Source organism: Ictalurus punctatus, chromosome 13 (assembly GCF_001660625.3).
Source record: "Ictalurus punctatus breed USDA103 chromosome 13, Coco_2.0, whole genome shotgun sequence".
NCBI lineage: Eukaryota > Metazoa > Chordata > Actinopteri > Siluriformes > Ictaluridae > Ictalurus > Ictalurus punctatus.
In genome coordinates this window covers 15,306,371-15,320,131 of record NC_030428.2, presented here as the reverse complement: position 1 = coordinate 15,320,131, position 13,761 = coordinate 15,306,371, and the positions used below count along the sequence as shown (strand labels likewise).

Genomic DNA, 13,761 nt, shown 5'->3' with positions numbered 1-13,761 from the left:
TGGTTTACCAGTCTAAACTCAACTGGGAAGTGTTGTGATGCCCCCGACGCAAAGCAGCCTTTTTTACTTAACATGCGATTTTGTGTGTGCATCGAAAAATTTCCCTGTCCATTAGATTTCCACTATAAAATATTTAACGATTTAATTGCACCGTAATTTTAAACACTCAGACGAGCTCTGTGTCTCTTTAAAACTTTCCGCTGTGATCATGGTTCTTGTCACGGGTTGCTTCTCATAATCAAAAACTCTGACATTGCATTCACAATTATTTTGTAATGTAGAAAATCCAGATGACTGCTCCATAAAACAGACATTTCGGTAGGTTTGAATGGAACCAGTTAGTGCTGGTACTAAAGAACGGTCTATAATAGTACATCAGTGTGGGATTTGAGACACAGCATTAGTTTATTTAGCAGAGGACAGGGAATTTTTCTTTTTTTCTTTTTTTTTTTGGTGAACTGCATTTTTTTTTGGTGCACCATCTCAGGATAGTGAGAAAGACATTTTTAAATATTAGCACACATAATCCTTCTTCAATATTTCTAATATTAATTTGTAAAAAGTTTACCACATTTGTAAATTAAGCCATGAAGGGTCACGACCCCTTGTTTGGGAACCCCTGCTCTAGGCAGTGCTGATGTAAGTAGCCACTAGATGTCACTAGTTTAGTTTTTTATGTCTTCTTATCCTGTTGGAAAGAACGTCTATGAAAAGGTTTTGGATGTGTTATTTTGTAACAGATTTTGCATATTTATATTTCTAATATAGCATTGTTTAGTTCACAGGTTCATGTGTTGTATAAAAATCCTATCCTAGTATATTTACGCATCAGAATCTCTCTCTCAGTGGAAACTCCGATTCCTGTAGTTGTTTTCCTGTGAGAGTGTCATATGAATTACATTTCCTGTATATGACTGCTAAGTGTATTAGTTTATATTCTGGACACAATAGGAGGTGGAGCTTTGCTGTGTGGAATTTGGCATCACTGACCTTAACAGACATTGCGACGCTCGGCTGCCCAGTCATCTGTATCTTCACATATGGTTGGACTGGTACAGTAGTATGATTGTGTAATCTTTAAACACTGAATCTAATACTAATATGGCATCTGTGTGTTTTGTATTGTGACCCTCTGCCATAGGTGATGTGGTGGCTGGAGAGGGCAATGTAGACGCAGGTTGGCACAGGGGTCGGAATGCCTGGGGCTCACGTGGACTTTTTCCCTTATCATGTATGAAGGAGCTGGAGCTATCAGGCCGCTCTAGGCAGCTGAGTGAGCGCAGTGCGGCTGCCCAGGATTCTGAGTTGCCTCCTTATGCTCTTGGCCAGGGTCGTGCTCTCATGAGCCTGCACGCCCAGCTGGATGAAGAGCTTGACTTTCGTGAAGGTGACATCATCACTATAGTGGGTATGCCTGAGCCAGGTTGGTTCCAGGGTGAGCTGGAAGGTAGGACAGGAATCTTTCCTGAGGGTTTTGTAGAGCTGCTTGCACCTCTGCGCTCACTCCAGTCTGCCAAGCCTATCAGCCTCGGTCAGGAGCACTATCCCCCCTGCAGAGTGGATGAAGAGGAGGAAAAGGAGGCTGAAGAAGAAGAGGAGAGAGTGAAGGACATTGTAGAAATGCAGACCCAGGAAGAACATGAAGAGGAAGCTGGTGTGTATGGAATCGCCCTGTATGAGTTCCGAGCTCTGGAGCCTGGGGAGCTAGACTTTGATGTTGGAGACAGGATACAAATACTCAGAACACTAGAGGATGGCTGGCTTGAGGGGCAGTTGCGGGGCAGAAGGGGAATTTTCCCCCACCGCTTTGTTAAGATGGAGGAACATTTAGAGGAACAAGTGCCATCTGTAAGTGAAAAAAACGGCACCTCTGACAAAGAGGAAGGGGACAGTTATGCTTCTGAGTATAGTTGTGGTCAAGAAGACCAAGCTTTACTGGCACATGATCAGGATAGAAGAAGCCATGAGGACTACACTGTGTGGGATCTGGACTACTTTGAGAGAAGAGAAGAATGCAGAGAGCCTTGTTTGAGAGACACACAGTCAGAAATCTGTCAGGACAGAACAACCGTTCAGAGGCTGCCTCCTAATCAGCCAGGTCCCAGGAGACAAGAGAGGCCACCACCACCACTTGTCCATCCCAGTACACCTGGCAATTCAGGCTCCAGGCCACTCCAGAGAACTAATTCAGGAAATCTGATTCCACCCAGACCACAGCTGCCTCCTCGTCCCTGCCTCCGCAACAGGCAGATCAGCACCAGCAATCACAGCAGCCCTCCTGAACCACCACCTGTTCCCAGCACCAGGAACACTAGCCTTAACCGACCTAATAGAATCTCTTCAAGTCTTCAGAGCAATTCCTCCTGGACCAGGAACAAAGGCTACTACGCCTCCCATGACAGCAGAAACCCCTTCAACAGCAGAAGATCAGACAGTCAAGCGAAGAGCAGACAGAAGAAGTTGACCCGCCATGCAAGTATCAGTGATGCTGACCTTGGAACTTATGGGCATGATGAGCATAATATATGGTCTCAGGAGAAGGGCACTAATGGGCTGCCGACCTCTCACACATTAGGCTCTTTGTCTGGTGACCTGGAAGCCAAGCTGACCCAGCAGCTGCTGGAGTTTGAGAAGAGCCTTCCAGGCAGTTGTACAGAAAGTGAGGAACAGTCCATGAAAAACAGTCAATCTAGAGACATGTTTTCCCGCCACTTTTCTATCATGGACTACAGTAACGAGAGTGACATCATCAAAGGCTCTTACCACTACTTGCCCCATGATTCACCATCCTCTAGCCCCAACTCCTCTCTAGAAAGACGGAAAACACGGCGCCCCCCTCCTCCTCGTCCCAGGATTCTTAGACCACCAGCACCTCGTAGTTCTCATGGTCACTCTTCTCTTAGCAATGGTCAAGTTCCTCAACAGCCCCACAGGCCAATTCGACAAGCTCCACGGCCACCTCCACCTTGTCCCCGACCACCTGTGCAGCCCTCCAACCTCTTGGTCTCAACAGAGGATGAGGAGGGTACACAGGAGGAAAAGGTTGAGGAGGCTGAAGATGCTCTAGAGAGGGAGAGAGACATTGAGCAAGAGAGGGAAAGAGAGCAGGAACAGTACAGACTTCTCCTTAGACTTGAGGAAGTTGAAAGAGACATTGACATGTACACACACACAGCACATGAGTTAAGTGCCATGCTAGAAGACGAGGGAGAGGAGGATGAAGTGGCCCATCAGCAGGCCTTGGAGAATCTGGAGTTCTGCAACTACACTGTGGAGACACTGACACTGGAGAAGCAGCAGTTGCAAGGTAACTTGTTTAGTGAATATCCCTCTTTCAGACAATATCATATACATATCAATACATAGTATACAACACGATACAAAAATGATAAAATTAAACATTTGTAAACAAGTAAACATTTGATACACTTTAACTCACTGCTGATCCAATACATCCCTGATATGATTAAATTCAGGCCTGATCCAGTATGATTCCTTTCAGTTCAATTTAAGCTTTCCCTTACGTATGCATTTCGGTTTCTCATTAACTTGATTTTTTTTTTCTCTTATTAACCACAAGAGACAGGAAAAAGAGAAGTTACTAATTGGTAGAACAACAAAAATAGCTCCTATAACATAATTAGTTACAGGAACTAATGGTTTGTAGACGTTCCACAATATCCAATGTAACAATAAACTCATCAATACTTTGTAAACTGATGTGGACATATCATAGTATCACAGAGAGTTCTCAAATTTTTTGTTTTTCTGATTTGAATGTTTTTTTTGATAGTCCGACCATAGATCTATTTGTCTATCTATAAAGCCAATCATCAAGTTCAGGTTTTATATAGCAGCTGCTGCACTCTCCCCTCCAATGATAATGGGTGACCTATACAGCATATAGTTGTATACAGCATATGTAAGTTCAACACAGGTGTTTGTTGTTGTTTTTTTTACTCGAAATAACTTGCCACTAGGTGGAGCTGGATTTTTTGTGGCTTGGAGAAAGGATGGGTTCTATTCTTTTAAACTATCTCACAGACTGTTAGTTTGAAACCTGAAGCTCAGTGTTCTCAAATATTTGACACACTTCATATGGCAGATGGCAAAAAAAAACAAAAAACTGTCAATCAGTAAAATGAATCCATTTGACATGTTTTGGCTCACTTGCTAATCCTTTATTATATTACTGTATTATGTAAATGTTGTAAAGCACAGCATAACTACACAGTTGCAATAGTCTGATTGATCTGGCTTGGATTTACTGGCCCTTATTCATCACATTGCATGAAAACCAGTGCAGATTTGAGCACACAGAATACAGTACAAATTAATGTGTTGTTTTATTAAACTGTCATTTGGCATCAAAACTAGAAATGATTTGAGCACAACTTTCTCAGCTGAAATAAGCTCCCACACATATGTGAATCAAAATCATGCAAACACATATCAATAAACTTGAAATGAGCAACAATAAGAGCTGAAACAATGGTGTTTTTTTGTTTTTTTTTGCCCAAGGACTTTTAAGAGCATCATAATAGTGAAACTGAAGCTTAGTTTCAGAAGGGTGACCTGCTTTTTCCAGGAATTACGAGAGTATAACTTGACATGTTGTATCCAGAATCATCAGTCTAATACCACAAAATGGAAGGGTCCAGCTCCCATGACTGCTGGCAGAGTGCAGTCAGGCTACATAGAATATTCTGAGCTGTTTTGCATTATGATTTCAATTATAATGTGAGAATATATCTTGTATTGTCGATTTCATTTTTTAATAAAGTTAAGTCAGTAGGATTAATAGGTAAGTATGATTATTATTCTAAATCTTAATTAATTATTCATTGCTTTTAACAAGAGTATGTGAGCATGTTACTAAGGTACAAATTACAAACCTTTCACACATATATACAGTATGAAGGCCCCCCTTGTTTTCCTGTTCATATGGGTAGAGATCATATCAGTGTTGTCAATGCTGTGTGAAGATCATGGCCCAGCCAGGGATCTGCTGCTGACTTTGGAGCCCTGTCGTGCAGAATGTGACGCGTCGCACGGCCCTTTTTAGCCATGTTCTGTTTAGCAGGGCCACACATGTGCCAGGTAGGAATCTGGAAAATTGTTTGCCAGTACAGGGAAATGTTCCGAAGGTTCTGTCATGCTTTTTACGTCTAGAAATTCTATATGGTTGAGCTTTGAGATTGATGTTGTTGTAATAGTGGTTGGTTTTGGTACGGTATAGGACACTTTTTTAATAGTGAAGTGCCTGTTCAGTGATGTCTGAGTGTATCACAAACAGTCACACATGCCTTGTTTTCACACAGCTGTGTAAACACTTTGTTTGATATTTCTAATTTATGCTGCCTATCCAAACCTAGTTACAAATTGCAACCATTTAATAGAAGTCTTGAATTTATAATAGAATTTATGGTAAGTATTACTTGAATTTTGTTAGCTTCTCCTATTTTAGGCCACTTTGACTGCCTCATACTGATTAGTAAAATGATTTTAGTTAATAGTTATAGGACTTATTTGCAACAGTCTATTGTTCTTTTTATTTAATAACATGTTATGAGTAACCGTGTTAGCTGACAGATTTCTCTTTCCTGTGAGCAAGTGTGTGTGTGTGATTTTTTTTTTTTCTCCCCCCATGTCGTAACAGGGTGTGTTTCTCTGCGAGGGAGGGAGAGTAATGAATGCTTATTGTTCAAGTGTAGGGTGGGAGTGTTCATAGAACCTCATCTGAATTCTTGAAATGGTGATATAAAGATACTTGAAGTAGATGAGTGAATGAAGGAGAAAAAACAGAAAGGGAAAGAAAAAGGTAACTGTATAATGAGCATGGATAATGAGAAAAAGTTTAGTAGTTCATGAAAACATACCAAGGCAAGGGGGGTGGGGAAATGGGACGACAGCAGACACAGGAGGAGGGGCGTACATGGAGAGGAAACTTGGAACAAAAAAAGTATCCAGTCCCAGAGTTCAAAATCAAATGCTTTTGTATGATCTGGAGACTCTTGCGTTTCTGGCAAGGCATTCTCTCTGCTCATTTGTTTCTCATAGCGAGCAAATTTAGCTTTGGGTAGAATTCTGACGATTCTGACAGAAAGAGAAAGAGAGAGAGAGAGTGTGGGTGTGTGTGTGTGTGTGTGTGTGTGGGTGTGTGTGTGTGTGTGTTCTACTCCAACTACCTCTTCCACGTCCTTTCCTCTTAGAATACTTGGAACTTGCTAGGTCACTAATAAAATGCAAATGCTTATCTTGCTTCTGATCTCCAACTCCCATCTTTTCTGCTCCTGTTGTACAGATGACACCCCTTTCAATTTCATAGAGGCCTCTTTAACCAGCACTGAGAAACATGCCTTTGTGCAACCCAAGAGAACCTCATTAATGACATCTCCTTAGCTACTGATGTGTTTGGCTGCTTTGCACTCTGTTGTGAACAATAAGCTGTAATTAAAATGCCTAAGCAAGAGTAAATTTAAGAGATAATTCTAGGAGAATCATAATTACATATTATAATTGTTCATCATAAGTGTATATTAATGATAATTGTACATGGACAATTTCTTCAATGATTTACACATGCTGTCTTTTCTCTTAGGTCGATGCATCTCTGTTCTTGGACATTTTGTTAGATTGTTTGAAAGTGTAGAAAAACAACACTCCCATAACATAGCATTCACACAGCTCTTATCTTCTTCATATATTCATTGGTGCTGTTCTAGCACTGCTCGCTTGTAAGGAAACATATGGTGTATTCGTTTAAAAGAATGCATATTGTCTTAGTCTCAAAGGGCCATGTATATGTAAATAAATGGTTTTCTACCTGTCATTACACAGCAGGAATGCTAAACCTGACCTCCCTGAACTGAGTTTCGGTAATATAAGATCCTTAGTGCTGATTAGACTTCTTAAGTGTAATAGAAGAGAACAGCACATACTTTCTAAATTGCCCAGCGCAAAATGTTTCTTTTTGTATTCGTTAACTCTACAAACCTGCAGTATTAACACATACACTTATCCTCTTTCTTATTTTCTCACCTGCACTTTCTTATGCGTTCTGCTTTTTTGATTTGTTTTCCTGAAATTTCTTTTCTATAGATTGCAACAGCTTTCAAAATACATTCCTAATAATTACTCTTAATTATTATTCCTAATAATTGGTTCAAAAGCAGGGGATATACTATACTGGAGGACATGAATAGCTGTTTTTCCCTCTCATTCAGAGATCAGGACGGCCCTCAACAATAGCCTATTGTGAAGTGTGCAGGCACTTTAAACCACACAGTACTCTCCGAAATAATCAGCCGGTGCCCAAAATTTCCCAGGTCATCCCACTGAAACATGTAAGCAATGTTTTATAAAATCATGGGAATCCTGCAAATGTGGGTCAGGCAATTATCTGTATGCTGCTTACACTCTATTGAGGGTTATGCTAATCAAGTCTAAACAGAAAATAATGTCATCCTACTTGAATGTGTATGTGTACAGTATGTTTCTGATAGCTTCAACTCAGTGTTTCATACTGATTAAACATCTGTTAAGCATGTAACATTGAGTAGGTAAAGCAGTTTTGCAAAGTAGAAATTTAGGACTAAACTTAAGACTTAATAAGCAGAATACACTATTCTGGTCGACAATGTCAATTCTGAAAACTCCTCATAGAAGTTTCTGCAGAAAACGAGTAAGCCTCTCTCTGGTGTAAGGGCATTTCTGTCAAGGCCAGCCTTTGTTTTTCTGCGAACAGAGACTCACAGCCAATCACAGAATTCCTGTAATCCACCACTCATGTGACTTCACTGAATAATTACCCTTTGTTCCTCCCTTTTTCCACCCCTCCTTTTTTTTGTCCTTTGCCTACTTCCTATTGGCTAGACGGATGGAGGGAGTGAAGGATTGAGTTTCCTCACAACTCAGCCAGACAGTCCAGCTCTAGCAGCTGTAGGAGACTGAGAGTTAGGGAAAGAAAGAGTGAGCGTTTGGCCGTGACCATGTCTGACAGGTGGACTCCTATCTTTATGGATGTATACAGTGACTATTGGAGGAGTTAACATATCTGGTTTTGGTGAAGCAGTTATTCTTCCAGTCGGTAATGAATGGACAAATAGCACTGGGACACCCCATGGTGTTTGCCCCAGTTGCCTGGGATTTCAGCAGAGCTCCTCCTCGGAGAGGAAAAAGTGTGGAGGAGTTGATGAGTGACAGCTGGGAGAGGGAGAGGTACATCCAAATGCATATGCACTTTCAGCAACAGCAGCAGCTACAGCAACCTCAGCAGCCAGTAATATGCCCACAGGATTTTGGGCCTGCACCGGGCTATTTGGAACACCAAGCCTACCTCAAACAAGCCAGCGGCATGCACCAAACTTGCTGGGAATATGAGGACTGTGACAAGATCCCATACAGAGATGGTTTTCCACAACAGCAGAACCAGTTCTTCTACCACACACCTGAGGCTGTGTTTCAGGAACCCAGAAGGCCACAGGAGTGGACTGGCAACCATTGCTTTTATGAGCCTAAAGAAGACGTTAACTTGACTGACCACAGAGGGAATAAGGACCATGTCCAGAGCCCACAAACAAAGGAATTTCCTAACTACATAAACCGATACAGACATAACTCTTGGGATGTGGATGAATATAATGATGAGAGGGAGCACTATAGCAGATGGGATCAAAATGCCTACTATGACCGAGACAAAAGGGATTATTATGATAAAAAGAAAGGCAATTACAGAGAAAGGGACCGTTATGATCATAGAGACAGTGATTACTATGACCGTAAAGAGCTGGATACATATGACCGATATAACCAGAAAGACATGGATAATTATGACCACAAAGACCGCATGCGAAGGGATTACCATGACACTAGGCAAAGACATAAATATGCATATAGGGATACAGAACACTGTGGACGTAGAGAAAAAGAGTTCAGTGATCACAGAGATATGGATAGCTATGATCGTAACCAAAAGGACCAGTATGAGAGGAGAGTCGACCGTAATTACAACAGAGGGGGGGAGCAAGACCACAAGGAATTCAATCGCTATGCGTATAGAGAGAAAGACCGTAATGATCAAAGAGATGTTGACAAGTATGAGCAAAGAAAAGGGGATCACTCAAAATATAGGGAAAAAGATATTGATGATCGTAGAAAAGTAGACTACTATAAACACAGAGAAAATTCAGATGCTGAATATAAAGAAAAAGACCACTATGCTTTGCAGGGTGATGCCCATCCTGACCTTGAGTATAAGGATACATATGACTCTAGAAAAGATTCCAGGTACAAACTCAAGGAGAAAGTCCAATATGATCGTACAGAAAAAGGTCATTATGAACACACGGAACAAGGTCTTCATGAGCAAAGACAAAAAGACAGTTGGAGGGACAGGGACTACTACCAGCTCCGAGATGCTGATCGCCATTATTATAGAGACAAGGGTAACAGACACCACCGATCTTATGACTGCTATGATAACGAGGTAAAACTCTATTGTGAGGACAGCGAATGGGAGGATGATAAGTATGAGCAGAAAAGCAGGAGATATTGCAAAATTTCCACAGAGGGGTACAGCAGTGACTATGATTCTTGGAAACATAGTAAGGACACCAAGAATGGGGTACGCATTGATCCAGACTCAAGAAGACTAGACATGGAAAAACAAGGTTGGAAAAAGCAGAAGGCGCTTTATGCAGGTTCACTGGACAGGAACAGTTTCTACAGAAGAACCGCTCCTAGTTCATTAAGGAAGTCTGAATTTGTCATCAACAGGAAAGAAAAGCAAGGTAATAATTTATATTCCAGTACAGACAGTACCACAAACCTTAAAGTACACGGAAGACAGATTTAGAACACATTGATGTAAAAGGATGACACGAAAAGTTTAGTAACTGTGTATGTGAAAATCTGCCGAAACCATGTAGCCACATGTACAGCACATATTTGCAGCCAGACTCTGACCTTCAGTCTCTGACTTGTGTGGTATCTGATCATTTCAGGAAATGCCAGAAGTGCTGATGATACTGTCACCAGTGTAATTAACCAGCAGTGTGTGTATGTGTGTGATTAGGTGCTCTGGCTCCTATTACGGAGTAGAGAAGGTTTCACTGATTCTTCACGAAAGGTGATTTTCAAGGCAAGGCATGTATGATTGAGAGACTAGTCAAGCAGGTTTTGTGGCTTCACTGTTTTTTTTTTTGCTCTCTCTTACTCTCCTGCTCTCATTTTGTTCCTACTATCTACAGTCTTACATCACTCTGTCTAAACATGTGGTAAACATGTTTGGGAAAAGTAGATCAACGTGCAGAGTGAACATAAAATGGCTGGTTTATCTTGAAGGAACAAATGTCTTGGCTAATATTTTTCATAGCATGTTAAAACATGACTTGATCCTGTGACTATGAGATCAGGTTCTGTGGTTAAAGCAAGTGAATAGGTAGGGCCCAGCCCTGCCATCATGGGGAGACAATCTGGGAGGTTGACCTGGTGGGGGCCTGAGGGTCAGTAGGCTTATTTGATAAAAACATGTTGATTAAAACCTTATGTTTTGCCCTGGGGCCAGGTGTGCATGCATGTCAGGCTTGGAAGGGGGGTCAAATCTGTTACACTGAAAGTGTAACTTGTGTTATCTACTCATCTGTCGACCCTCCCAGTGTGATTACCATTGTTAGTGAGCTGTTTGTGTTCATTGTCTAAGTAGCAATGGATAGTAGTGTAAGGTATCTTGACGTGAGGTTTCTTTGACCCGTGTTGTGTCTGACATAGAGCAGGTGGCCTGGGGAGCCCTGGGTAATCCTCTGTAGTGCAAGACTATAATTACCACCCATTGGGGGCAGAAAGAGGCTGGGAAGTCTTGTCTGGGACTAGGATGTGCCTAGCACCAGAGACCCTCCTTTATACACTCTGACGGGAGCTGAAACTGCTGAGAGACTAGGGCACGCGTCAGCTCAGCACTTTTGGGCTTTGTGGGAGCTTGATGTCTCTGTATTTTGGCTAGAGGCTTCTTTTGCTATTGATATAATGCAGAGGTATGCAACTGAATGCAGATATCTCAGCTACAAAGAGATGTATTCATTTTAGTCTCATCAGCCAACAATAAAATTTGGCTTTTAAAATGACTACATTTAACATGATTCTGCATGAGAAGCCAGCTTTAAGTGCACAGTCTCAATGGGTGCTTATCTCAAAAATCTAATTGGATTACTCCATTTCAGGTCTCTTTTCATTTAACAGTTAAAGTAGGCTGCAACATTCAAAAGGTGCATTGGCTAATAAAAACACAAGTTCATTTTGAGTATCAGAGGTCATTTGATAGTAAGACTTGGCCAACTGGTATAGTTAATGCTGCATGTGTCTATTGAGACACATGCTACTGGGTTAATCCCTCTGCAGCTGCCCATGTGGATGGTCTGAAGGGGGATTACACAGAAACCTTTAGGAAACGTTCACACAACCTTCAAATAACATTAAGCCTAGGGTCAGCTTGATCAGCTTCATGAGCAGACTACAATATGTCGAGGAGAAGAGGTATTTATCTAATAATGTAGGTCAGCTACTTGGTCACACGCTGCAGAAACAAATGCAACAATCATCACACAAGATGACTTCTCAACTTTAGTAAAGAAAGATACTTTTCGGAAAAACAGACACGACTCTTATTGATCCATGTATTGAAATTACATATTGTCACCGATGGCTGTTTATTTTTATTTTATAAAAAAAATTTTAGTGTACAGGTATATTGTGAACATAAAACATTAAATAATTATATTTATTTGTCAGTCTCAAGATCTCTGACACAAAGGTGTAAAGGAGAGGACGATGTGTGTGAAGAGCACTAACTATTGTAGTGAGTTATCAGCCAGCATACAGGCGCCGAGTTTAGTGCTGATACACCACAAGAGCAGCCGTCTAAGGATGGATGCCAGTGCAAAACCCCTTCTATGTTTGTCTGTTGAACGAGACCTTTCAGCTGTATTTTTACTCTTCTCTTTGTCCTTGAATGTCTTGCTTTGTTCCATTGGAGTCCAAGATAAAGAGTAGACATGTGTGTATTTATAGCATATGTTTGTAATGCTAATCTGACTGTTTTCAGGGGATTACATACACCCAAATCACTTACACTGCATGGTTGGATGTGGAGCCTTAGATTGGAAAGGAGACTAAAAGTATTGCCAAGGCAGCACTATTGGTTGCTTTCAGACTAAGGATGGCTATGTAGTGTGTCTGAATGTGAAAGGCTTTATGCTTTTATCTCAGAGTTGCAAAATGTACACTGAAATCGCAGTAGTTCTGTCAGTTTTGGAAAAAATTTTTGTCATATCATGATACTTCAAGAAATCACAATACAATTATATTGAGCACAATATTTAGATTAGCAAACTAGTTCCAAGAACCATATTTAACCTCTGATTTGAAAAAAAAAAAAAATTATATATATATATATATATATATATATATATATATATATATATATATATATATATATATATATATATATCTCATCAGAAAGTTCGCTGGAATCAATTGGCAACAAAGGGTACAGGATCGTAGTTGGTGGCGGCATTCAACAGAGGCCTACGCCCTGCAGTGGGCCGAGAACGGCTGAAGACTAAGACGAGATATATATATATATATATATATATATATATATATATATATATATATATATATATATATATATATATAAGAACTTGTCTCTAAAAAATTGCTTAGAAAAAAATTTACAGTGAAACTCCTGGTAGACAAAAACAAAAGTATTCTATTGTCCAGTCAGCAGCTTGTTACGATGAGTAACAATGAACACACACACTACTCTCACAAATGATATTGACGATACTCTCACAAATCCTATTGCTCAGAGCTACTGTAGTTCTCATCTAGTGTTTTTGTTGCTGTTCTGGAGCTACACAGGAAAAGTTTAGACATCTGTGCAGTCAATACATGCTAATTAAACGAGTAACTCCTGAGACACACAATCCAGTTTCAAGTGAATGCCGACTAGAATGCTCATGAATGCGTTCATACTTTCAGCTCTGGTGTGTAATAGTTCAGATTTCTCAACCTACACAAACTATTCAATGAGAAGTCCAGAGGAAGTGCTGGAATGTGACCCCACTGGCTTTTGAACAATAGCAAGACAGACCTGCACCTTTCTGTTAAGTGGCAGAATATATTTCCTGTCTGAAATTTTTTAAAATATTGAAGACTTGAAGCACATTTGTTAACATGTTTCTATTAAATGTATTGTGTACTGTGTCTACACTGACCTGCAGAGCAAGATTTGTGTGTATTTTTTGCCATGTTTACTTTAGGCTTACTGTGGATTAATGCTGTAAAGGTGTATAAGCTGGACATGTGTTTATTGCTTTGTTTGTGACTGTATTAGTAGTGAGTTGTGAAAGTAATCTGAGTTTTTTCACACACAGTATTGGTTTGAACAGCCTTATCAGCTCCCCCACTCACTTTCAGTCTAGGTTTAAATGCAGAGGTCTACCAGCAGACGTATCTATGGCAACTGTGCATTCTTGTGTGAACTTTGTGCGCAGTGCTGATAGTGTGTGTGACTTTAGACTGACGTGATAACATATAAACCACACCAGTTTCATGCTTCAAAGAGAACTACCCACTCATTTCATTGCTTTCAATTCTGTAAATGTACTTTCAAGAAATCGTTTGTCTAACCGGAGTCTAATTTGTTTGGGTTCTTAAAAAAAATTCTTTTATTTGTTTTTTAGGTACGTGAGGCACATTATT

General features: G+C 40.5%; 1 protein-coding gene across 3 annotated transcripts in view; it reads left to right on the top strand.

Moving 5' to 3' along the window:
• dnmbp (dynamin binding protein) overlaps window positions 1–13,761 on the top strand; it is a 40,143-nt gene that overhangs the window by 14,402 nt on the left and 11,980 nt on the right. For 2 of the 3 annotated variants that reach the window (XM_017483158.3, XM_017483157.3), the window contains exon 4: window positions 1,142–3,307. In XM_017483158.3, the coding sequence (XP_017338647.1) occupies window positions 1,142–3,307 (2,166 nt within the window). Of the gene's footprint in view, window positions 1–1,141; window positions 3,308–7,878; window positions 9,792–13,761 lie in introns of those variants that run through there. The other variant, XM_017483159.3, reaches the window with a different exon arrangement.